Here is a 26,278-nt window from a genome sequence, read left to right as displayed (position 1 = left end):
ATAGCACAGTACAGTACATACAGTACAGGTATGGCACAGTACAGTATATACTGTACAGGTATAGCACAGTACAGTACATACAGTACAGGTATGGCACAGTACAGTATATACTGTACAGGTATAGCACAGTGCAGTACATACAGAACAGGTAGAGCACAATACAGTATATACTGTACAGGTATAGCAAAGTACAGTACATACAGGTACATTGACGACACCTTCGTGTTGTGGACAGGGACGAGGGACCAATTGGATGAATTCTTTCAAGAGTTAAATAGCATCTATCCTGAGTTGAATTTCACCATGGTAAGCTCTATTCTATGGAATCTTTACAGTTTCTGGATACCACATTTTTTTGGGGGGGACAAGAGATTAGTAACCGACCTTTACACCAAAGAAACAGATAGGAATAACCTATTATTGTATGACAGTTTCCACCCTAAACCTATGATCAGGTCCCTCCCATGGAGCCAAATGTTGCGGGTGAAGCGGATTGTTTCACCCTCGGAGGATTTGGAGGGCAGATTAGATGAGATGTGCACCAAATTTGAGAAAAGGGGTTATCCCCAGAGACTACTGTCACAACATAGGGAGAAACTATCCACTACACCCCGGGAAAATCTCTACATGTAGCAAGCAGGTTTCAGATATCCTGAGAAAGAATTCGGTTACTATACAAAAAACCTCCAATCTTGTTGGCCCCCCAGTGATGGCATACACGTAATCTTAAGGATACACTAGTGAAATCCGACATAGGTAGTATGAAGAAATCGACAGGAGGTACTAGTGAGTGGCTGGGTACGAGAAAGGGAAATTTTCCCTGCCTTGGATGCAGCCACTGTAACAGTATGATCAAGGGGGATACATTTCCCATACAGGCCAGAAATTTACCATCAAACATAGATACACATGTAGATCATCATATGTAATATATTTATTGTAATGTCCATGTGGACTATACTATGTAGGTGAAAATACTAATGAATGTCGAATCCATTTAAATGGTCGTCGTGTATTAGGACAGGGAAAACAGATCTCCCTATTCCTAAACATCTCTTGGAGACAGGGCACAATATTAGCCAACTAAGATTCAGAATAAGTGATTATGTCCCTCAACTTAGACGGGGTGGTGACATGGAGAAGATCTTGAAACGAAAAGAACTAAAATGGTTTCATCCTCTTAACACTCTGTCCCTCCATGGTTTGAACATTGGTTTTAATCTTAAACCGTATATGTGATTCTATACTTTCTCTTCACTTTCTTCTTTTCTTATTCTCCCTTTTCTCTCTTTTCCCTTTCCTTCTGTCCCTCATTTCCCCTCTTCTTCTTTTTAGCATCTTTCTATTTCTTTTTTCTTTCTTCTTTTCCTTTTCTTTTCCCTTTTTTCTTTTCCCTTCCCCTTCCCCCCTTCCCCTTTCTTTCCCCTCCCCTTTCTGTTTTTTTTCTTTTAACCCTCTTTTTTCTTTTAACCCTCCCCTTTCTTCTTTCTTTTCTCCTCTTTTTTGTTCTAGCTATGCCCCCATCTTGTTCGGATATAGTACATTACTGACCACATTATTCTATCAATAAGGCGCAACAAATCAGGAGTTGTTTTTAATATGTTTATCCTGTATGGATGTTTTATTTATTCATTTTTTGTCTTTATCTCTTCACTTTAGGCACTTGTAACACTTTATGAGCATTGGACTGGATCGGGAGAGAACATGAATTGGGGTCTTCACTATCCATATTCCCAATCTGGGTGACCGTTCCACTGCAGCCCCCCTTTTTCCCTTTTTTTTTTTCAAAATTATAATTTTTTTTATTTTTCCCCCCCCAAAAAATGATTTTCCAATATATATTTATTTTCCGGGACATTTACATCTCGTATAAATTGTCAGTGATATAGTCATGATTGCGCGATCATGGGGACTCCCTAGGTGGAGGTTGCTGTCGCTGTCTGTGGCAATGCGCGCACGCAGTTTGTCTGTGTATGGGCGCATCGCCCGGCCTTGCGGCAGCGATCTCGGCCTGGGAAGCTGTAGAGATGCGCATGGGTTCTGCACATGCGCGGTATCCCATAGTGAATAGTCCGCAACAGTATGATCTGCCCATGTCGGAAGATGACAAATTCTGTGGCGGAGTAAACCCACGCAGCTGCAGAGTTTTTTTTTTTACAAACGAAGACCATGCAAGAAAGGGGGATGAAGATTGGCAATGCAGCGCAGATTGGTAATGAAACTGCTTATGAGGTTGACTCCCCATGTTCTGCTGTACCGATTGGCACAAATTTAATATAATATCTTTGATGATAAGGTATATTTTATCTATATGTTTACATAGTTTGACACTTGTACGTCACATGATTAACAAAACAGCCTATCATGACATAGGGGCTGGTCTTTAAACTAATGAGTGTTAGATATCACCTGTTATTGCATCAATCATATGTAACCCGTGTATATTTAAGTCTGTCATGTAATATGCTTGAAAAAGGCTATCTAGCCGAAACGTTGCACTTGTGTTACTATACACAATAAAGACCACAGCTTGCAATTTACTGGACCTTGTCTTTGGTGCTGTATCTTCGAGTGGAGAATAGTACATACAATACAGGTAGAGCACAGTACAGTATATACTGTACAGGTATAGTACAGTACAGTACAGGTATGGCACAGTACAGTCCATACAGTATTGGTATGCAACAACAATTGTGTCCATCAGACACTCTTCCCTTTCCCTCCTCTCTTAAAATATAACTTTTATTGTTTTATTATTAAATTACACTGAAGAGATATGAATTAAAAACACATATCTGTGCCACTGTTTTCAAATCCACACTCCTTTAGTATCTATCAGCTTCTCTGTTGTGGTTTAACACCTCACTACTAAATTACTGTATTTTAAGCTGCTCGGGGGCTAGCTAAATATAATCAGGAGGTACTTGTTCCACACTACCCTATTATAGAGCTTATATGTTAAAGAAGGTGATTCAGTGTTATAAGCACTGATTAGTATTCTGCATATAAAACCAGCAGCACCTGCAGTGTGTGCTGGTACAAGGTCAGTGGACAGATATGCAATCTAAAATCCAATTCTGCTCCCACCCTACATGTTTCGCCACCTCAATGTGGCTTTCTCAAGGATGATGCTAGCAGACTCAAGTACAGAACAGTACAGTACAGGTATAGCACAGTACAGTACAGGTATAGCACAGTACATTACATACAGTACAGGTATGGCACAGTACAGTCCATACAGTACAGTATATACCGTACAGGTATATCACAGTACAGTATATACTAAACAGGTATAGTACAGTACAGTACATACAGTACAGGTAGAGCACAGTGCAGTACATACAGAACAGATAGAGCACAGTACAGTACATACAGTACAGGTAGAGCACAGTATATACTGTACAGGTATAGCACAATACAGTACATACAGTACAAGTAAAGCACAATACAGTATACTGTACAGGTATAGCACAGTGCAGTACATACAGTACAGGTGAAAAGGATGACCATTATGATTTTGATTACTGATATATATATATATATATGTGTTTATATAAAAAAAAAATATATATATATATATATATTAATATGCTGCAAAAAAAACAAAAACATTATTTTCCTTATGAGACATATCAGCTTGCTATTTGCTTGTAACTAAGATGAAGACCTTGGGACGAGGCCAAACGACGCAAGATAAAGAAGAAGTTGGAAGTTAGAGACAAAATATCTAAAGAAATATAGACTGTGCAGAAGGACGGATACATCCAAAATTTTCTTGTAGAATAGGGAAATGGCAACATAAGTGACCTATGGTTAAGAAACAAACGAATGCTTAAAATGCTAATATATACAGACGCAATACTCAAATAACCAATCAAAATTTAACATGATGATTTTGACGTGATAACGAACCTCCCCTTTTTGTCAACTGTAAAAAAACTATTTACTTCCGTATAATAAACAGAACTCCTTGGGTAGGTTCCTTGGCCACTGCTGAGAAGGAGTTTTATACCAACTTTGTGCCTGGTGTGTATTTCTTTTGTCGACACTCAGCAGTATACAATGACAGTCACTCACATTTTAAGGCCTAACCAGCAGCCAACCTTAACACAGGTAGAGTATATACTGTACAGGTGTAGAACAGTACAGTCAGTACAGGTATGGCAGAGTACAGTACATACAGTACAGGTAGAGCACAGTACATACAGTACAGGTAGAGCACAGTACAGTCATACAGTACAGGTAGAACACAGTACAGTATATACTGTACAGGTAAAGCTCAGTATATACTGTACAGGTATAGCACAGTACAATACATACAGTACAGGTAGAGCACAGTACAGTACATACAGTACAGGTAGAGCACAGTACAGTCATACAGTACAGGTAGAGCACAGTACAGTATATACTGTACAGGTATAGCACAGTACATACAGTACAGGTAGAGCACAGTATATACTGTACAGGTATAGCACAGTACATACAGTACAGGTAGAGCACTGTACAAAACATTTAGTATAGGAGTGCATTGTCCACGTAGTGCACGTTTAGAGAGGGATTCGTGAAAAGCGAGACATCTTTAGAAATGTCTTAAAATTACTCATAGCTATGTAAAGCTGCTGGAGTAAGAACCCATCTAGGAGGGTTAAATGTGTAAGTTAGTGATCCTTGGAACCAAGTGATTTTAATATGATGGACATCTAACTTTACACAAAGGTTATCACCCATCGCTGATGCACCATGTAATCCCTGCCCCATGTGTATTTGTGAAACTCTCCTCTTACATTACTGAACGGTACCTCACTGTTATTTTTTTCTCCTTCTTTAGCTTATGAAAACACAGACAGATAAAGCAGGACAGCTATGCCAAAACAAGAGCTGCTCATACAGAATGGGTCCCTGTTCTGGCTCATAGAGGAGGACCTATGATGTATATATGCCATAAAGGGACAAGGGTTGTCTTCCTGAGACAAGGGTTGTCTTCCTGAGACAACCCCTTAAATTACATTTTAGTTTTAACTATGTAAATGTATAAGTAACTCAACATAAATGCGAGACATTTAAAGGACAAAAGTCCTGTAGATTTACCAAAGAACAATATTGGATGTGATAGTGTTATTAATGGCTGTTCTTATGAGAACATATACAGTATATCATCTCTATAAATCCTGGGCACAGTACACCTAAGAATCACCTCATTTACAGGGATTTTTCTCATGTCTTCTCCAAAGTGTCACATAAATTATAAAACAGGCAGAAAGCTGACAGATTTGGAAGATTAATCTCCAAAATAGAATTGAAGTAATAAGTCACAGTGTGGCTACTCTGGGCATGATATATTTTTTCTTTTCCTGTGGTGATGTTTAATGCTTCACAAGCTCAGCCCGAGAGTAGAAGCCACAATGCAGAACATCAAACCTAGCCTAGGGAGATTTCAATATGACTAGGATGGATCTCTTGCTCTCTACATGCCTCAGTAACCAAAGAGAGCAGAACGTGAATGTATCACTTTTCTACTCATTCCAGTTTGGCTGAAATAGCAGGGAATATATTCAACATTTTCATCGAAATTGCTATCTACTGTATCCTATCAGATTAAATACAGCAAAATCTCCAAAAATGCATTGAAACATTCTTCTTTGGGGATGGTCTTCTCAAAGAAAATGGTCAGTATGCTTAATGCATGATAGACTGAAAATCTGCCACTTATAAAATCTATACTTTGGCTTTGTCCTCTCTATTTATCTTTTGTTATATGCGTATTAAGGCATACAGATGTATGTGTATATATACAGTGCTAGTAACCCCAGTACCTCAGTGACCCTATCTTTTCTCCTTGTGGTGATTCTTCTTTTTAATATTGTCCTTGTGATTTACTAATAAAAGTGTTTGTATTTCTTTTATGTCATTTAATAAAAACTTTAAAATGTACTTTCATACATATAGTTGTCATATAGTGTGTGATTTTTTTGTAGGTTATAATATGAAAAACCATCAAACCATAATTTACTGCATAAGAAATAAAAGAAAATAATTTAGGTTAAACAATGCTTTCCAGAAGAATGATCAACAACTGAATTCCCTTCAACTTAGAAATGGAAATATTGCATATCTGTTACATGACTGACACACTCCAAGGGGTATGATTTGTATGAACTTGTATGAATTAAAATGTCCCATGATTTGGGGTTCAAATGGTATGTAGTTAACTGCAGCTTTAGGTGTTATCATGGAGAAAGTCACATGTATTCCCTACAGCAACCAAAAAGTTCTTAAAGGGAACCTGTCATCACGTTCTGAATGACAAATCACAAGGGTGGTTCCTGAGCAGTCTCTTCCAATTCCATTGCATCGGGGTGGACATAGGGGTATTCTACGCCAGTGATTCCCAAACAGGGTGCCTCCAGCTGTTGCTAAACTCCCAGCATGCCTGGACAGTCAGTGGGTGTCCGGAAATGCTGGGAGTTGTTGTTTTGCAACAGCTGGAGGCTCCGTTTTGGAAACACTGCCGTATGATACGTTTTTCATTTTCATTGGGGGGGGGGCAGTCTAAGGGGGTGTATATGTAGTGTTTTACCCTTTATTATGTTTCAATGTAGTGTTTTTAGGGTACATTCGCACTGGCGGGGGGTTACGGTGAGTTTCCCACTAGGAGTTTGCGCTGCAGCGGAAAATTTGCTGCAGCTGAAACTTGAAGCAGGAAACTCACTGTAAACCTGCCTGTGTGAATGTATCCTGTACACTTTCAAAATTGGGGACCTATGGATGGACGGTTAATTTCAAGACTTTATATACAATTGATCACTCACGTGATCACTAATACCCTATTTTTCCCATCCATTAACTAAGTATTAAAACGAAACTTTTATTTTAATTGACTATAAGTGAATTAAAAACTCAACATGCGGTCACTATGTGACTTTATAATAATCCCTTCTGCATGTGTCTACATGCTTATATAATGCCCTATTGCTTGCGGCTGCAGTCCGCTATTAAGCAGTCTTGATATTAAGGGACCGCACTGTTGTTAGTTTAAAACCAATTACACATCGCCCTCCCGGATGTGTAATTGGTTTTAAACCAACAACAGTGCAGTACCTTAATATCAAGACTGCCTAATAGCGGACTGCAGCCACAAGCAATAGGGCATTATATAAGCATGTAGACACATGCACAAGGAATTATTATAAAGTCACATAGTGACCGCATGTTGAGTTTTTAATTCCCTTATAGGCAATTAAAATAAAAGTTACGTTTTAATACTTAGTTAATGGATGGGAAAAATAGGGTATTAGTGATCACGTGAGTGATCAATTGTATATAAAGTAATGTATCCTGTACATTCACATGGGGGGGGCGGGGGGGGGGGGGGGGGGTAAACCTCCAGCTGTTGCAAAACTATAACTCCCAGCATGCACTGAGACCGTGCATGCTGGGAGTTGTACCTTTGCAACAGCTGGAGGCACACTGGTTGGAAAACCTTCAGTTAGGTTCTGTTACCTAACTCAGTATTTTCCAACCAGTGTGCCTCCTGCTGTTGCAAAACTACAACTCCCAGCATGTACTGATCACCGAAGGGAGATGTAGTCATGCAACAGTTGGAGTTACGCAACTACAACTCCCAGCATGCCCAAACTGTTGTAGTTTTGCAAGATCTGAAGGGCCACAGTTTAGAGACCACTGCACAGAGATCTCCAAACTGTGGCCCTCCAGATGTTGCAAAACTACAAATCCCAGCATGCCCAGACAGCAAACTGCTGTGTGGGCATGCTGGGAGTTGTAGTTTTGCAAGATCTAGAGGGCCACAGTTTAGAGACCACTGCACAGTGATCTCCAAACTGTAGCCCTCCAGCTGTTGCAAAACTACAAATCCCAGCATGCCCAAACAGCAAACAGCTGTCTGGGCATGCTGGGAGTAGTAGTTTTGCCAAATCTGGAGGGCAACAGTTTAGAGACCACTGTATAGCAGGGAGACAGCCGCATGTCATCGCCGCCCGCTGCCGCCGATGGTAAGTGACCTCCGGGACCGGTCACCGAGGTTTCCCCTGCTCTGCCCGGACTACAGTGGGTGGGCAGAGCGGGGGAACCGAACTTTAACCCCACCCCCCCGCCCCCGATCTGCTATTGGTCGGTCGCTTCTGACCCACCAATAGCAGGGATAGGAAGGGTGGCGCCCCTGCCACCTCACTCTTATCCCTTCAGGGGGACCAAGGGTGTCTTGGACACCCCCGATCCCCCTTATTTTCCGGGTCACCAGAGACCCGTATGACCCAGAATCGCCGCAAATCGCCGGTGTGAATTCACCAGTGATTTGTGGTGATCACCGACATGGGGGGGTCTCAGGACCCCCTGGGCATTGGCGCAGGATGCCTGCTGAATGATTTCAGCAGGCATACCAGCCCGGTCCCCGCCCGGTGGGGACAGAAATTCCCGTGGCTGAACAGGTACACCCTTGGTCCTTAAGTACCAGCGAGCAAGGCCGTACTCATAAGCCAGTGGTCCTTAAGGGGTTAAACATTTTCCCCCTTCATGACCAGGTAGGAAGTGGGGGGTCAGTCATTACATAGTACAGTGATCCCCCAACCTACGATGGCCCCGACATACGATAATTTCAAAATACAATGGCCTCTCAGAGGCCATCGCATGTTGAAGGCAGCATCAACATACAATGCTTTTGTCTGTCAGGGCCATCGCATAAACGGCTATCCGGCAGCGCAGACTGCTTCAGCTGCTGCCGGATAGCCGTTTAATGTGCCCCGTGTGATCCGGTGAGTGTCACTCACCTGTCCCCGTCGCTCCGAACTGTCCTCTTCGGGCTCCTCTGCATGGCCGTTGCTCTACTTCATCGTCATCAGGTTGCCGCGCACGCTGTCCCGTCATCCAGCGACGTGATGACGGCGATGGAGAGCGACGATCCAGGGCAGCAGTGACGGTCCAGAGCAGTGAGGACACGTGAGTATAACTTTCTATATTACTATTGAACGGATCCCTCAACATACGATGGATTGAAGTAACGATGGTTCATTTAAAACAAATTACCATCGTATGCTGAGGGATCACCGTACAAGCTTCTTACCGGCATTATACTCTGAGCATGGAAGCCAGTGAGACTCCTTAGACCTGTGCACAGAGTATTATAGGTATAAAATACAAAAAGCCTGCAGAGGTATTTTACTACGTATACACATTTAAGTTCATAGGGTAAATTTATAGGCAAATCTCTTTTTATTGAACAAGTAACTAGGTTCCCCAAAAGATCAAGGACAACAAGTGTCCACACAGCGGAATTGGTAAATAAAGAAATGGCAAATTCAAAGAATAGCATAACCTGGCCAGTTTGTTGAGAGGCCAGATATGACATAACAAAAGAGAGAAATCAGGTATGTAGTGTCTTGTAAGGAACAATCCTTTCAGACTCATGCCAAACTATGACGCAGCAACAGTCCTCTGACTTATTAAGATATAAGGCCTAAAAACATCAGTGTTCGGAATGAGTGAATCAAATCTGAAAAATCCGAATTCGTTACGAATTTTAGGAAAAATTAAATTTCGTAACATATGCGAATATCGCCGCGATTCGATCAAGCAAATCGCTTCATTAAACTCCATTTAAAACAGTCCAGGCTCCAGGGCATCTAAAATGGCGGATCCACATGTGAGGACATGGAGCAAGGACTCCTGGGAAGGCGGGAACAAGGGTCGGCAGGATGACCCTGAATGACATGCAGCATGCAGCCTATCAGCAGCCAGCCACCCCTGTGATGTCACAGCCCTATATAATCGGCAGCCATCTTGCCGGCCAGTCACATCAGTGTTCTATTACAGAGAGAGACGAGAGCTGAGGTGGAGAGTGCCAAGCCGTCATTTCTTTGCAAAGAAGGCAGTACCAGCCCTGCACAATTTTGTGGAACAGAAGGTGGGCCAGTCCTTGAGCCTGTCGGTGAGTACCAAAGTGCACAGCAGCGCCGACGTGTGGAGCTGTAACTATGGTCAGGGACAACACGTCTTTTACGGCCCACTGGGTGAATGGGGTTCCTGCACAGCCACAACAGCAACTTGGACAGGTCATGCCACTTCCGCCTCCACGTTCTCAGGCCGTTGATCCTGTCACAGTGTGCGACTCGGCCTCCTCATCCTCCACCCTGTCCTCAGCTTCCATTGCACGGACAAGTCTCAGTGCCCCTCCAGCATATCATGTATGCAGGGCATGGCGGTGTCACGCTGTTCTTCACATGATTTGCCATGGCAAACAGAGTTACACAGGGGAGGAACTGCTAAAAGTCCTTCATCAAGAAATTGAATCATGCCTTACTCCACAAAAACTGGAAATGGGAACCATGGTGACCAACAACGGGAAGAACATCTTGTCTGCGCTGCGACAAGGAAGCCTGAGACATGTGCCCTGCATGGCACACGTGTTCAATCTGGTTGTCAAGCAGTTCCTGAAGTGTTCCCCCATCTGCAAGTCATCCTAATAATGGGAAGGAAACTTTGTATGCACTTCAGCCACTCGCACACTGCAAAGCACACCCTCCTTGAGCTGCAGCGTCAGAACGGTATCCCCAACATTTGTCTGATTTGCAACGTTTCCACATGTTGGAATTCCACCCTCCATATGTTGGACCGACTATACGAACAGAGAAAAGCCATCACCGATTTCTTAATGATCCAAGCAGATAGGGGGACTCCCCTGTGTAACTTCAATGTCAACCAGTGGCAGCTCATACATGCAGAAGCAGTACCAGCTCCATCAGCAGCAGCTGGAGTCTACAGTCGCTGATGAGTAGCTTTCTTCACCCGTATAGTGAAGCAACTCATCAGCAGCAGGTAGACCTGGAGCAGGACCTGAACCAGCAGGTGGTGGCATACCTTGACATGAGCATGCCAACACACCTTGAAGATCCGCTGGACTTCTGGGCAGCCAAACTTGACTTGTGGCCGCAACTAGCAGAGTTTGGCCTGGAAAAGCTGTCTTGCCCGGCCAGTAGTGTGCCACCAGAGCGGGTGTTTAGTGAGGAGGGGGCCATAAAAAAAAAACAAGGAGAACTCGTCTGTCCACGAAAAATGTTGGGAGACTGACCTTTGTGAAGGTGAATCAAGTATGGATCAGCCAGGATTTCCACAAAACAATGCCTGATGCATCAGAGTAGATTGGCCATGGTGCCACACCAACACTTTACAAATATGGATAGTGCAAAACATATTTAAGGAGCTGCTCCCCAGTTAGACATTCCTCCGCATCAGGCCACAAATAAGTATTCAGGATATACATTAGCTAAAACTTAACTTTTCTTAGGATAAAATATATGTACCCCAATAATTTTTTTTTTTATTAAACAAAAGGAAAGGTGTTTTAAAAAACCTCTAAAAGGTGGAATGGAAAAACATATGGTCCATTGTAACCGGTGGGGGGGTAAAAACTTCCCCTGTAAGGCCCGACTGTCACATTATTAATTCCCTTCTTGGCAAGTGTTACTCACCCTAAAAAGGGCGGCCCCACACAGGATATTTTCCCCTACAAACACTGCCATTTCACAGGGTTTTTAGGTGGAAATAGGAGAGTTTCCTGTGTGGGGCCTCCCTTTTTAGGGCGAGTAACACTTGCCAAGAAGGGAATTGATAGGGGGCGAGAGTAGGGCCTTAAAGAGGAATTTTTTACCCCACACCTGCTACAATGGACAATACGTTTTTCCCTTCCACCTTTTCTAGGAAAGTGTTACTTGTCTTAAAAAGGGTGGCCCCACACAGGAACCTCTCCCTATATCCACCTAAAAACCCTGGGAAATGGTAGTGTTTGCAGGTGGAAATAGGGAGAGGTTCCTGTGTGGGGCTGCCCTTTTTAGGGCGAGTAACACTTGCCAATGTTAGGATTTGGCAGGCTGGATATGGATCCTCTGTGTCAGCGAGGGATTGGCGTGGACCGGGTCGGTGGACCGGTTCTAGGTTGCTACTGGTATTTACCAGAGCCTGCCGCAAAGCGGGATGGTCTTGCTGCGGCGGTAGCAACCAGGTCGTATCCACCGGCAACGGCTCAACCTTGCTGACTGCTGAGAAGGCGTGGGACAGAAGGACAAGACAGAGGCGAGGTCAGATGTAACAGAAGGTCAGGGCAGGCGGCAAGGTTCATAGTCAATGGTGATAGCAGAAGGTCAGGAAACACTGGTATGGCAACACAGGAAACGCTTTCTCTAGGCACAAGGGCAACAAGATCCGGCAATGCTGGGAAGGGGAAGTGAGGTTATATGGACGTGGAGCAGGTGGAAGCTAATTAGACTGATTTGGGCCAGGCACCAATCATTGGTGCACTGGCCCTTTAAGTCTTAGAGAGCTGGCGCGCGCGCGCCCTAAGGAGCGGAGCCGCGCGCGCCAGGACGTGACAGCCGGGGACCGGGACAGGTGAGTAGCTTGGGATGCGATTCGCGAGCGGGGCGCGTCCCGCTATGCGAATCGCATCCCCGCCGGCAGTGTCAGTGCAGCGCTCCCGGTCAGCGGGTCTGACCGGGGCGCTGCAGAGAGGGGAACGCCGCGAGCGCTCCGGGGAGGAGCAGGGACCCGGAGCGCTCGGCGTAACAGTACCCCCTTCACATGAGACGAGGCCATTGGGAGCGATTCTTGAGTTTCTTTCTGGAAGACAGAGAAGTCCTGGGTAAATTCATCCATGGCAGGCAGTCCAGAAGGAGTGGGGATGGGAAGGGGGGGCAGAGGGTGAAGGTTGCCACGGGGAAGAGTGTTACCAGGAAGGGGGCTATGAGGAGGCAAAATCTCTGCTCGTTTTTTGCAAAAAAACATCGGCATAGTCCTGATAGGCCTTGGGGAGACCTGGTATAGGAGGAGTCACTGAGGTTTGACTGACGGGACTGGGAGCAGACGTGAGGCATTTTTTGTGGCAAGAAGCACCCCAGCTCTTGATCTCCCCGGTGGTCCAGTCAAGGGTAGGAGAATGGCGTTGGAGCCATGGCAGACCGAGGAGGACTTCAGAGGTGTAGTTGGGCAGAACAAAAAATTCAATTTTTTTCGTGATGCAGTCCAATGCTCATAAGCAGGGGTTCTGTGCGGTAACGCACAGTGCAGTCCAATTTTACTCCGTTGACCGAGGAAATGTAGAGCGGCTTGACGAGACGGGTCACAGGGATGTTGAACCTATTAACAAAAGAGGCCAAAATAAAATTTCCCGCAGAACCAGAGTCCAAGAAGGCCACAGCTGAGAAGGAGGAGTTGGCAGAAGGAGAAATCCGCACAGGCACAGTGAGACGTGGAGAAGCAGACTTCATACCAAGAGACGCCACTCCCATGTGAGCTGGGTGCGTGTGTGTGTTTCCCAGACGTGGAGGACAAATAGGGCAATCCACTAGGAAATGTTCGGTACTAGCGCAGTACAGACATAAATTTTTATCTCTGCGGCGAGTCCTCTCTTCATGGGTCAGGCGAGACCGATCCACTTGCATAGCCTCCTCGGCGGGAGGCACAGGGGTAGGTTGCAAAGGATACTGGGAGAGAGGTGCCCAGAGATCAAGGTCTTTTTCCTGGCGGAGCTCCTGGTGTCTTTCAGAAAAACGCATGTCAATGCGGGTGGCCAAATGGATAAGTTCATGCAGGTTGGCAGGAATTTCTCGTGCGGCCAACACATCCTTGATGTTACTGGATAGGCCTTTTTTAAAGGTCGCGCAGAGGGCCTCGTTGTTCCAAGATAATTCAGAGGCGAGGGTTACAAATTGGATGGCGTATTCGCCTAAAGAAGAATTTCCTTGGACCAGGTTCAGCAAGGCTGTTTCGGCAGAAGAGGCTTGGGCTGGTTCCTCGAAGACACTACGAACCTCAGTGAAGAAGGACTGAACAGTGGCAGTGACAGGATCGTTGCGGTCCCAGAGCGGTGTGGCCCATGACAAGGCCTTCCCAGACAGGAGACTAACCACGAAAGCCACCTTTGACCGTTCTGTGGCAAATTGGTCCGACAACATCTCCAAATGTAGGGAACATTGAGACAGGAAACCACGGCAGAGTTTAGAGTCCCCATCATATTTGTCCGGCAGGGACAAGCGGAGGTTAGGAGTGGCCACTCGCTGCGGAGGAGGTGCAGGAGCTGGCAAAGGAGATGGTTGCTGCTGCAGCTGTGGCAGAAGTTGCTGTAGCATGGCGGTCAACTGCGACAGCTGCTGTCCTTGTTGGGCGAACTGTTGTCCTAATTGCTCTATCTGTTGAGACTGCTGGGCGACCACCGTGGTAAGGTCAGCGACAACTGGCAGCGGGACCTCAGTGGGATCCCTGGCCGGATCTACTGTTAGGATTCGGCAGGCTGGATGTGGATCCTCTGTGTCAGCGAGGGATTGGCGTTGACTGTGTCAGTGGACTGGTTCTAGGTTGCTACTGGTATTCACCAGAGCCCGCCGCAAAGCGGGATGGTCTTGCTGCGGCGGTAGCAACCAGGTCGTATCCACCGGCAACGGCTCAACCTCGCTGACTGCTGAGAAGGCGTGGGACAGAAGGACAAGACAGAGGCGAGGTCAGACGTAGCAGAAGGTCAGGGCAGGCGGCAAGGTTCGTAGTCAATGGTGATAGCACAAGGTCAGGAAACACTGGTATGGCAACACAGGAAACGCTTTCTCTAGGCACAAGGGCAACAAGATCCGGAAATGCTGGGAAGGGGAAGTGAGGTTATATGGACGTGGAGCAGGTGGAAGCTAATTAGACTGATTTGGGCCAGGCACCAATCATTGGTGCACTGGCCCTTTAAATCTTAGAGAGCTGGCGCGCACGCCCTAAGGAGCGGAGCCGCGCGCGCCAGGACCTGACAGCCGGTGACCGGGACAGGTGAGTAGCTTGGGATGCGATTCGCGAGCGGGCGCGTCCCGCTATGCGAATCGCATCCCCGCCGGCAGTGTCAGTGCAGCGCTCCCGGTCAGCGGGTCTGACCGGGGCACTGCAGAGAGGGGAATGCCGCGAGCGCTCCGGGGAGGAGCAGGGACCCGGAGTGCTCGGCTTAACAGCCAAGAAGGGAATTAAACAACAAGAAAAAAAAACATGGTTTCAAATGGCAGGAAATGCTCAACCCAAAATGCAGTTGTGCAATTATGCTGGGGGAGGAGATCCTGCGCTTGTGGTCCGTTGCTAACGGCAATCCCCAGAGAAAATACATACAATGGGGGATGCCTGCAGCAGACTACAAGTGCCAAAATGGCATCCTACACCCGAAGAAAATTGGGGATGTGTAACATATAGAATAATACATAAATTTAGGTGCACTACTGTGGTAGATGTAGACAGTAACATATGACTAACCCTCAAAATGATGTTAAAATTGAGACATTAGCCAGTATATCCTTATATGAAGGACATACCTGAGCCCGCACACCAATGTCAAGGTTTCTCAAGTGGCACGGGACCTAACACTAAACCTACCTGTGCCGTATGGGCAATATCAGGGGCCAGTGGGCAATTACAGCGGCAGTAGGTCCGACTCACAGCCTGCTCCCAGTTCACTCCAGTGTGGCTAAGCACACATACAATGGGAGGAGGGAGGAAGGCTATGAGCCCCACTCAAGTAAGCTGATATGTTGCCAGCCTCACAGGTGCACCTAAATGCTGCCTATAATAGTGATTAAGGGGTATTAGATTTGGAGTTTATACATCTCCAAGTACAAGATTTGAATAACAGGAAAAAAAACGTGGTTTTAAATGGCAGGAAATGCTCAACCCTAAATGCAGTTGTGCATTTATGCTGGGGGAGCAGATCCTGCGCTTGTGGTCCATTGCTAAGGGCAATCCCCAGTATAAAATGCATACAATGGGGGATGCCTGCAGCAGACTACAAGTGCCACAATGGCATGCTACATCGAGGTTCAACACTAATAAATGTAAGGTAATGCACATGGGGAAGAAAAATCCGGGTTGGGATTATGAATTAAATGGGAGAACACTTGGGACGACTGACGTGGTAAAGGACTTGGGAGTCTTAGTTAATAGTACATTTAGCTGTAGTGACCAGTGTCGGGCAGCTGCTGTCAAAGCAAATAAAATCATGGGATGCATCAATAGGGGTATAGATGCCCACGACAAGGATATAATTCTACCACTGTAAAAATCACTAGTCAGACCACACATAGAATACTGTGTACAGTACTGGGCACCAGTGTACAAGAAAGATATAGTGGAGCTGGAAAGGGTTCAAAGACGGGCAACCAAAGTAATACGGGGAATGGGAGGACTACAGTACCCAGAGAGATTATCAGAATTAGTGTTATTTAGTTTCGAAAAAAGAAGGCTTAGGGGAGACCTAATAACTATGTATAAATATATCAGGGGACAGTGCAGAGTTCAAAAAGGGGTCTGGATGCATTTTTGGAGAATAATAACATCGCTGATTATGTATACTAGATTTATAGGGACAGTACGTTGATCCAGGGATTTATTCTGACTGCCATATTTTGAGTCGGGAAGCAATTTTTACCTCTAGTATGGACCTCTGGATAAACTCAGTAGGGACTCATTAGGGTTATAGGTTGAACTTGATGGACTCTGGTCTTTATTCAAACTTATGAACTATGTTACAATGTTACCAGATGAAAGGTGTGGATGTGTAACATATAGAATAATACATAAATTTAGGTTTCTCAAGTGACACGGGAGCTAACACTAAACCTACCTGTGCCGTATGGGCAATACCAGGGGCCAGTGGGCAATTACAGCAGCATTAGGTCCCACTCACAGCCTGCTCCCTGTTCACTCCAGTGTGGCTAAGTGAAAGGGGGGGGGGGGAGGCTATGGGTCCATAGACCATTTTCTTCTGCCTACCTGCCTCAGCTACTATTCTGATCCTGCCACCCGCCTGATGTCTCACATCTCATGCCAAGTTTTCCGTTTTTCACCCACCTTTGTCATCGGGTACTGGTATTGCGACCCACCGCCCCACTATGTCACCGGGTCACTTTCAGGACTCCTGATGCTGCTGATGCCACCTCCAGGCTGTCTCATTCTGCCACTATATGTTCTCCTCATGCTGCTGCAAGCTCCTGGCTGTCTAATACTGCCACCATATTTTCTCCTCATGCCGATGCCAGCTCCAGGCTGTCTCATTCAGCCACCATATGTTCTACTCATGCTGCTGCCACCTCCAGGCTGTCTCATTCTGCAACTATATGGTCTCTTTATGCTTCTGCCAACTCCAGGCTGTGTCATTCAGCCACTATATGGTCTCCTCTTGCTGTTGCCAACCCCAGGCTGTGTTATTCAGCCACTATATGCTTTTCTCATGCTGCTGCCAACTCCAGGCTGTGTCATTCAGTCACTATATGGTCTCCTCCAGCTGCCAACTCCAGGCTGTGTCATTCAGCCACTATATGTTCTCCTCATGCTGCCGCCAACTCCAGGCTGTGTAATTAAGCCCCTATATGATCTCCTCATGCTGCCAACACCTCCACGCTGTATCATTCCGACACTATATGTTCTCCTCATGCTGCCGCCAACTCCAGGCAATGTCATTGTGCCGCTCTGTGACAGTGATTCTAATAGTGACGCCTCTAATCTGCATGTCATATTGAATAACAGTATTATTTCACTAACCCAGCACACACCCTATGCGTGTTACAGCAAGAAAAGTGTTCTACACCCCTATTGAGGCTTTTTGTAGGTCAGAAATAGTCATTTTTAATAGCGATTTGATGCAAATAAATTCGGACCAAACCAAATTTTCCCAGAAAATTTGGCTAATCGGCCAAATTGAATTTTTCAAAAATTCGCTCATCTCTAATCAGTATGTTAAAGGTGGAACAGGTAAAGAAAACAGAAGATGAGAGAAGAAAAAAAGAGTATAAAATTATGAAAAATAAAATATACAACAACATAAAAATACTATAAGGGGAAGGAAGGGGTAAAAAGAGAGGGAGGAAAGGAAAGAGAGGAGCATCTCTGAAGCCCATACATGGAGATCAACTAACCCAACAGAGAAACTCCTGTGTGTAGCTATAAAAATCCCAAGGATACCACAGTCAAGCTAAGCGATCCGATTTATCCTAATCAGTCGCTACCAATTCCTCCATCCTGCTTATACAATTCAGGGTTTGGACAAACTCCACTATGGAAGGTGTTACCGCAGATTTCCAGTGTCTCAAAATAACAATCCGGGTGGCAATTTAAGGGAAACTGACAGGAAGAACAGCTGCACTAACCTGAATAGTGCGTGTGACTCTGTTTCAAACAGCTTACTTGTGAATGGCTGGACAGATTTTAGTGATTTAGTCACTAAAAATGTATATATGCAAATAAGGTAAAAACAGCAATGGGAGCATTATCATTTCTGTTTTAACAGTGATTTTGCCGCCATCTCCTGCCTGTGCCAACACTCCCCATCATTAATATTTACCTCTTTCTCCTTTTTTTTAAGACTGTTTGAAGCACTAAGTCCAAACACGTGTCATCTCTTACCGGCCACAGTACATGCGCGTATGCCTGTAAGGTGTATGCATGTAAGGTGAATGTAGATGAAGGGGCATGTTGGAGGGGAAGGAAAGTGTGGCGTAATCATTGCTAAACAGCAATGATATCACTCCAATTGCAAGTTCTATGCTCTCATTGCAAGATTACCTGCACTGTATATTTTGTTTAGGGTGAGTGATCCTCCTGTCAGTTTCCCATTCAGAGCTGCCATAGAAAGCCCATCTTAGCCTTAAAAGTTGACCTTGGAAAATGGGACAATAACACAATCTCCGGCTTAGGAGGAATGGAGTCTGAACAAACCCTATTGTAAAGGTCAAATACAGATATCCAAAAAGGGCATACCAGGGTGAAATTCCACAAAGTATGCAAATATGAATCCATGGCACCATTACGTCGACAGCAAGTGGCAGGAGTATCTTGCGCACCTATTCCAGGCATCTGTACCACCTTGATAGTAAATTAAAATTCTATTTCTGTATCCTAGATCGTAGGGTTAATTTAAATATTTGTATCATGAGGAGATGTATCATAGGGAAAAACTGATCCCCTATTCAAAGGGGGTCATGAGACCCGGGGCCCCGTACAGGAGATCGCGGAGGTCCCAGTGGTTGCAACCCCTTCAATCTAAAACTTACCCCTATCCTTTGGATAGGGGATAAGTTTTTCCCCATGATAATTCTCCTTTAAAGCAAACTCCATGCAGATGTTACCCTTAGGAATCCATGACCCCAGCACTGCAAGGCTACAATGTAACGTCCTCAGGATTTTCAAATAATTTCAAACTGAACTCTAAAAACATACAACAGTTCCATATATTTAAAAAAATTATAGAGTTTTAGAGAAGAAAAAACTTCTTGCATTGACTGTAAGTACTGAAAATGAAGCAAGAAATTCTACTTACCAGTTTTCTATAGACAGCAGTAAAAGCACCAAAATAAGCAACGCATGCAGCAGCAATGAAAACATTTCCTATAACATTTGAGATCTCTTCTTCAAAGTTCTCAATGCTCTCTTTCCACCGAACCTGCTCATCACTTAGTGCTGCTGTCAGTTTTCCTGCCCGATTAAGTCGTGCTTGTGTAAGGGCCATGGTTTTTGCTAGAAGAAAGAATATAAGCCTTTAAATAATGCATTTGCTGACTTACAAAGTAGGGGTTTAGCCTAAAAATACTACATAATAATCAGGGGTGTTGCCAAGGAGTTGTCAAGCAGAGGCAACGGAAAAGGTGAGGTTCTGTTGGGGGCACATGTCTGTACGATCAGTATATTGTGTAATTTGTGTCTAATTTTGACATTTCTTTGGTCATGAAGTCTAAAGATTTTTTTTCCATTTTAAGTACATAACATAAATGTCCTCAAATCCTTAATTCATCCAAAGGCCTGCGGTTTATTGGTTGGGACAAAAGATAACCCTTTTTTTAACAGACACGTTGATAATCTGATTGTCATTACATCTGTTTATCAGCAGTTGTGTTGTACAGTCAGAATTTCTCCCTCCTAAAAGATGAGGAGGATTCAGAAGAGCAGGAAGGATGTCCTTGTGTTACAGCTATGGAGATGGATATCTCCCTCTGGTGCATCTGCCCCCACCATGGTAACGGTTCCATCCTCCCTTTCCCGTTTCTAGTCCTGTAGGGTGATCGCCTCCAAGTTCTTCTATTTAAATTTAGTGAGGTCCCTTATGTAATCTGGTTTTGAAACTGTGATGGAGTGAATGTATAGTCTATTCCATTGACCATAATGGACTTTGTATTGGAAGCAAGCACAGGCTCTTCGGCAAGCCCCATTTTGATCAATGGAAAAGTTGCAGTAAAATCTGCAACTTAATCTGCTGTGTGTGAGACTTTACCCTTAAAATCCAGTATGTTTACAAACCACAGATATGCTGCAGAAATTTCTGGGACCACCATATCTATTTGAATGAGGATTACTTTAAAATCCAGAAACAAGCTAAGCAGATTTAATGGAATGGATTTTTCAGCTGCAGAAACTTTTTTAACAAATATACTGCATGTACCATTGATGTGTAGAGGTACTCCAAAATATGTGAATGGTGGCATTTCCAAACACTACTAGTTCAGCACACTAGCAAAATGTAAATGTGCCATGCGTCAGTGTGTTCTGTTCTTAATGGTGTTTCCACAGTAGCACAGTAAAATGCAAATTGCTTTGCTTACCAAGGGTTTCCTTTTCTCCAAGGCTTTTATCATATTGATCCTGCAGCTGCTTAATTTGCTCTTCTACATCTTTTAATTTTCTTTGCTTCTCTCGAAGAGTAGCCATAGTAGCATCAAGCTCAGTCTTAAGAAATGGGAAAAAATCTTGTAAGAAACTGAAAAGCACAATGCTGTTTTAGGACTACCGTATATACTCGAGTATAAGCCGACCCGAATATAAGCCGAGGCCCCTAATTTCACCCCAAAAACCCAGGAAAAGTTATTGACTCGACTATAAGCCTAGGGTGGGAAATACATAATTCCCCCATGTAATCATCCAGACCCCCATCATTAACACCCCCCTTCATGATCACCGCCTGTCATCATCCCCCCTTCATCATCCCCCCCTTTATCATCACCGCCTGTCATCATCCCACATACCCCCCCTTTATCATCACCGCCTGTCATCATCCCACATACCCTCCCTTCATCATCACCGCCTGTCAATCCAGTGGTCTTCAACCTGCGGATCTCCAGATGTTTCAAAACTACAACTCCCAGCATGCCCAGACAGCCATCGGCTGTCCGGGCATGCTGGGAGTTGTAGTTTTGAAACATCTGGAGGTCCGCAGGCTGAAGACCACTGCGGCCCGGCCCCGGACTAGTGACGCTGCCTTGACGACGATGCAGCGTCATCGTCGAGGCAACGTCACTGGGCCGGGCCCAGAGCGGAGAAGAGGGCCCCCCCGGTGAAGATGGACAGCCCGGAACGACTAACCCTCCCCGCCGATGGCTGTCCGGGCATGCTGGGTGTTGTAGTTTTGCAACATCTGGAGGTCCGCAGGTTGAAGACCACTGAGAAGGGATTGACAGGCGGAGAGTTCACTCGAGTATAAGCCGAGGGGGGTGTTTTCAGCACGAAAAATCGTGCTGAAAAACTCGGCTTATACTCTAGTATACACGGTATATTGTATGATGAACATGCGTTCTAGTTTGATTTGGCAACAAAACATAAAGAAAATTGCTAAAGTATGTTTTGTAAGACGATTTGACAGTAGTAGAACAACACATACCAATAACACAAAACTTAAAATTATCATAATATACTTTATATGAAAAAAGATAACACATTGTACAAAATATATTAATTCCATTGTTTTCAAATGATCAGTGCAGGTTATGGCCAGATGCACCAATACAAGAGGACATACAGTAAAAGTAACGTATAAGCAAAAGTACCTGTGCAGCTGCCAGTTTTTGCTTCTTTGGTCCAACTTCTTTTAGCACTCTGGAATACAGATCCATGGCTCTAACCCACATACACATGGACCGGCATGCTTTAGACACTTTTTCCACCTTCTCTGGTATAAAATTAGGATTAGAAATATATTTCTGAAGTTTCAGCAGAATTTGAGGCTTTATGTTTTCCTTATCGTATTCCATAAGCCTTTTTAGGAAATTGGAATCTCCCAGCAGTTGTTTTGCAGTGGTCCAGTCTGGCCTAAGCATCATGAAATATACAAAGGAAAACAACACTTAACAAACAGCAATTAGCATACTACACTGTATTCACTAGAACAATACCAAAGCTCTGATTTTATACTGTGGGCAAATTTCAGGCACTTACAATAACAGACTACTATATTTTCCTGATACCATTATCTGAAGTTTATTTACAATAATTACTATACAGACATGTCGAAGTGAAGAGTACAAAAAGCTTTTTTTTTTTATGAGAGCACTACTGTGTTTCGACGGGAGTCAGAGATATGAGCCAGCACTTACGCAGGACTAACTTTTATTAGGAAAAGAAGTCAGAGGTAAAACAGGACAACGCGTTTCGGCACACACTCGCGCCTTCCTCAGGTCCACAATAACAATTTTGAGTAGTCCTGGTCGGGATTCCCTACACACACTACAGCCTGTGTGATCCAGCACATGATCTCCTGCTGCCATAGCAACCAACGGCGACCAGCGATTGTATCGCGGCTCCGCCGTTGGAGAACAGGGGGAGAGTGCTCCCCCTGTCAACACCATAGATGCCGTGATCAGGATTGATCACGGCATCTATGGAGTTAATGCTGCCGGGACCGGCACGATCGCAGCTCTGGCAACTGCGGTGGGACTCCGGCTATGATTAAAAGCCGTGTCCCGTCGCCGATCTCCTGCACTGCTCCTGGACGTATGCATATGACCTACAGCGGGAAGGGGTTAAATCCTTTCATTTTCTAGCCTAATATTGATAGTATTCGGCACACCTTTGAGCCTTCTGACATACTACATACTACTAAGAAAAATAGAATATTCCTTACTTTGAATTTAATAGAATACATATAGCTTCCATGACTGTCATGACCATATCTGGTGGGCTTGTGAACACTCTGATTTCAGATATGTCTGCCTTATCCAAAGAGTCCAAAGCTTTATTTGCAGCGTCTAAAGCCGGCAGCGCCTCATCAAGGTCTCTTTGAGCATCATCAGCGATCGCCTGAGTTTCTTCTGCTTTAACTTTTGCAATGGCCTCATCCTCTTTCACAATGCGCCGCACCTGTCAATGTAGAAGGACCATAGTTACTCAAGTAACTAGCACGGAAAATCTAATTATAACATTTAGACGAGAATAATACATCCTAAGACATAAAAGAAACATAGTTAAAGCTTCATCAATCTTATGGTTCTCTACTGATGCTAATATGATTTGCTGTTTACTCACCTACCATATAAAGTCTTTGCACTAAAATGTTCTGTGCAAAGAAGGAAGGGACACATAAAGCACCTATTTTATATACAGAATACAAAGCTAATGAGTCTCCCTGAAAAGAAATGAAACTATTTATCTGAAAGCAGCACAGCATATGCTCTGAAATCAAATTACATTTTGTTGTTGAAGATGATAATATAATGTGAAAGTGAAAATTATATTATGTAAATACTAATATTGAAGCAGATAAAGGTGTATTGCATTTAACATAGTTGTAGACTTTACATACGATGCTGATAGTCCCCTCCGGTATGACTGGAGTCTTTGGTTATCAAACAGATGCACAAATGAAACCAATTACTTTACAATAGCTGAATACCGAGTCTAAACTCTTAAAGGGGTACTCCGCCCCTAGACATCTTATCCCCTATGCAAAGGATAGGGGATAAGATGTCAGATCGCGGGGGTCCCGCCACTGGGGACCCCCGGGATCTATGCTGCAACACCCACCTGTTGCGGCTTCCGGCAGCGCTGGAGGCTCTCATTCTAACACCTCCCGACCACGGTGACGTGAGATCGTGACGGCTGTCACGCCCCCTCCCATAGTCTTGCATTGAGGGGCGGGGCATGACGTCACACCGGGGGCGGAGTCGTGACGTCACCGTGGTCGGGAAGCATTAGGATGAGAGCCTCCAGCGCTGCCGGAAGCCGCAACAGGTGGGTGCTGCAGCTGAGATCCTGGGGGTCCTCAGCGGCGGGACCCCCGCGATCTGACATCCTATCCCCTATCCTTTGGATAGGGGATAAGATGTCTAGGGGCGGAGTACCCCTTTAAACAGTGAATTTTTGTAAGTTTTTGTCGTAAAAAAAACTATTTGTTTGTGCATACACATAGTGAATTATTATCATTCATTTTATACAAAATTGCAAGGTGCTGTGTATATGATGAAACAGTTCAAGTACTCAAGACAAGAAACAAGTACAATGAGAGAACCCTGGTTGTAAGACATTAGAATCTACAAGGCAGCGGGACTAGTTAGAAGGTGAGGGTTGAAGCTGTTCATATAGTAGTGCCATGGCAGAAGGAGTATTGTAAGTATAAGGCTCTTCGAAATAAATAGGTTTTCAGGTTGCTCTTGAAGTTATCAACGGGGGATAAGTGTTTGATGTGTTGGGGTAGTGATTTCCGGAGTACGGGTAATGCTTGGAGATATCTTGGAAATGGTTGTGTGATGAAGGGCCAAGAGAAAAGCACACAAAAAGATGTTGTAATGCCAGAAAGGGAGTATGTAGCTGCCTCAGGAGATGAGCTGGATGTGTTTTACAGAGATAACCCTGTTCTGGGCCATTTAACCACCTAGATGCCAAATGGTCATTAGATACATCTAAGTACTGCTTGTATACCATGCAATTGATTGGGTGGATTAAAAGTACATGTAAAAAATTAACCAAAAGTTTTTTTTTATATATATACAACTAAAAACACTCACTGTGTGTTGATACTATCACCTGTGTCCTGTGCCATTAGAGAAGCTGTCTCTTGGCTGCTTTTAGCCCTTATCTCTCATGCCCCTAATAATGTTCTAGGATTATTTATGATAAGTGCCAAGTTGTATTTTGATCTAGCCATAAATCAGCTTACAATATTGTTTCAGACAGAAGAGATAAGGGCTGGAAACGGAGCCGAGCTTCTCTGAGTGGATAGGACACAGCTGCTAGCAATATATGCCAAAACAAAGAGTAAATGAGAGACTAACTAAAAATAAGAACCAAAATAAATACAAAGCAATAATAAAATAAAATGCTTCTGCAGGTGTTTGTAGCCTTTAAGGGGATACTCTGGGGAACTAAAACCATAGCCCATCCTTTTCCTCTCACCAACCTATTTATTTGACTAATTATCATTCATCAGCTATATAGAGCCGTTTCCTTACATGCAAGAAGTGAGAGAAAGACTCATTATCAGATCCACCTTGTCTTTGTGCAAAGTCTTCACTAAGAGTAGCCCCCACCCTCCTGGAAGACAAACACCATGTGATTTCTGTCTTTTCTAGGAGTCTGGCTTTACAGTGACACCTCCCCCTTCCCCTCCTCCCCTCTCTGTGTGAGGAGCTTGCCAGCGTCTCCTGTGAAGATTCTCAGTCACAACTCAGCATATAATGCTGCTCTCTTCCTGCTGTAGATCTTATCACTGACTGCTGCCATTCAGAGAATAGCATGATTTATTGCTGGGGGGAAGGAAAGTTTGAAAGAAAAGACATGTACAGTGTGTGCTACTCACTGTGTGTTGACAACAACACAGCATGCATACAGATAGTAAGTGCAATTAACTGGCAGCCATTACACAGAGCCACACTGACTTCTGAGAGTTGTAGTCTGGGCTGCAAGCAAGGAAAAAGAATATTCAGGAGACAACAGGGGCCACAGGAGCCACATTGTGGTGGCTTTGGGGCATTTTATTTTTCTTAACTTTCCCGGCGCACCCCTTTAAATTGCACAAAAATGACCACAAAACTACTTCCCTTTCACATGAATAAAAATAATCAATCTAGCATGTTCAAATATTAGCATACTTACGCAAATATTCACTGTTTCTATATGAAAGCTTATTTGGTATCAAGACATCCTTACCTGATCTGCATTTTCCTGGTCTACTGACAATTTATCCATTAAGGCATCCACATCTATAGACTTCTGTTTCAGCACTGGTTCTAAAGCAGACAGCTCAATTTTCATTTTATCAACAAGGTTATTAGTCTCAAGTAACTTGCTTAACCCATTCTTTACACGGTCACGAGCCTAAAGTATAGCAAAAAAGAAAAAGTTGCTACATAGTTATGCTTTGTAAATTCTAAAACTGATATAGCAGACAACCTCTTTAATGTTTTGGATTGATATTTAAAAAAAGTAATGTTTCTTATTGTTCCATACATATTCCAGTGTCAGCTTTGATGTATAATGTTGTCAGAAGAGGTGAGTGAAACTACAGTAA

General features: G+C 44.2%; 1 protein-coding gene across 4 annotated transcripts in view; it reads right to left on the bottom strand.

The window, feature by feature from the left end:
• Positions 1 to 26,278, bottom strand: part of DNAH6 (dynein axonemal heavy chain 6) — a 400,640-nt gene that overhangs the window by 113,275 nt on the left and 261,087 nt on the right. For all 4 annotated transcript variants that reach the window (XM_056568811.1, XM_056568814.1, XM_056568815.1 and 1 more), the window contains 5 exons: positions 25,918 to 26,085; positions 22,898 to 23,133; positions 21,825 to 22,086; positions 20,607 to 20,730; positions 19,331 to 19,527 (listed from right to left, as the gene is read on the bottom strand). In XM_056568811.1, the coding sequence (XP_056424786.1) occupies positions 19,331 to 19,527; positions 20,607 to 20,730; positions 21,825 to 22,086; positions 22,898 to 23,133; positions 25,918 to 26,085 (987 nt within the window). The remainder of the gene's footprint in view (positions 1 to 19,330; positions 19,528 to 20,606; positions 20,731 to 21,824; positions 22,087 to 22,897; positions 23,134 to 25,917; positions 26,086 to 26,278) is intronic.

Source organism: Hyla sarda, chromosome 1, assembly GCF_029499605.1.
Source record: "Hyla sarda isolate aHylSar1 chromosome 1, aHylSar1.hap1, whole genome shotgun sequence".
In the NCBI taxonomy this organism is placed as follows: Eukaryota; Metazoa; Chordata; class Amphibia; order Anura; family Hylidae; genus Hyla; species Hyla sarda.
The sequence above is the reverse complement of the archived record's forward strand: the minus strand, read 5'-3'. Positions and strand labels throughout refer to the sequence as shown.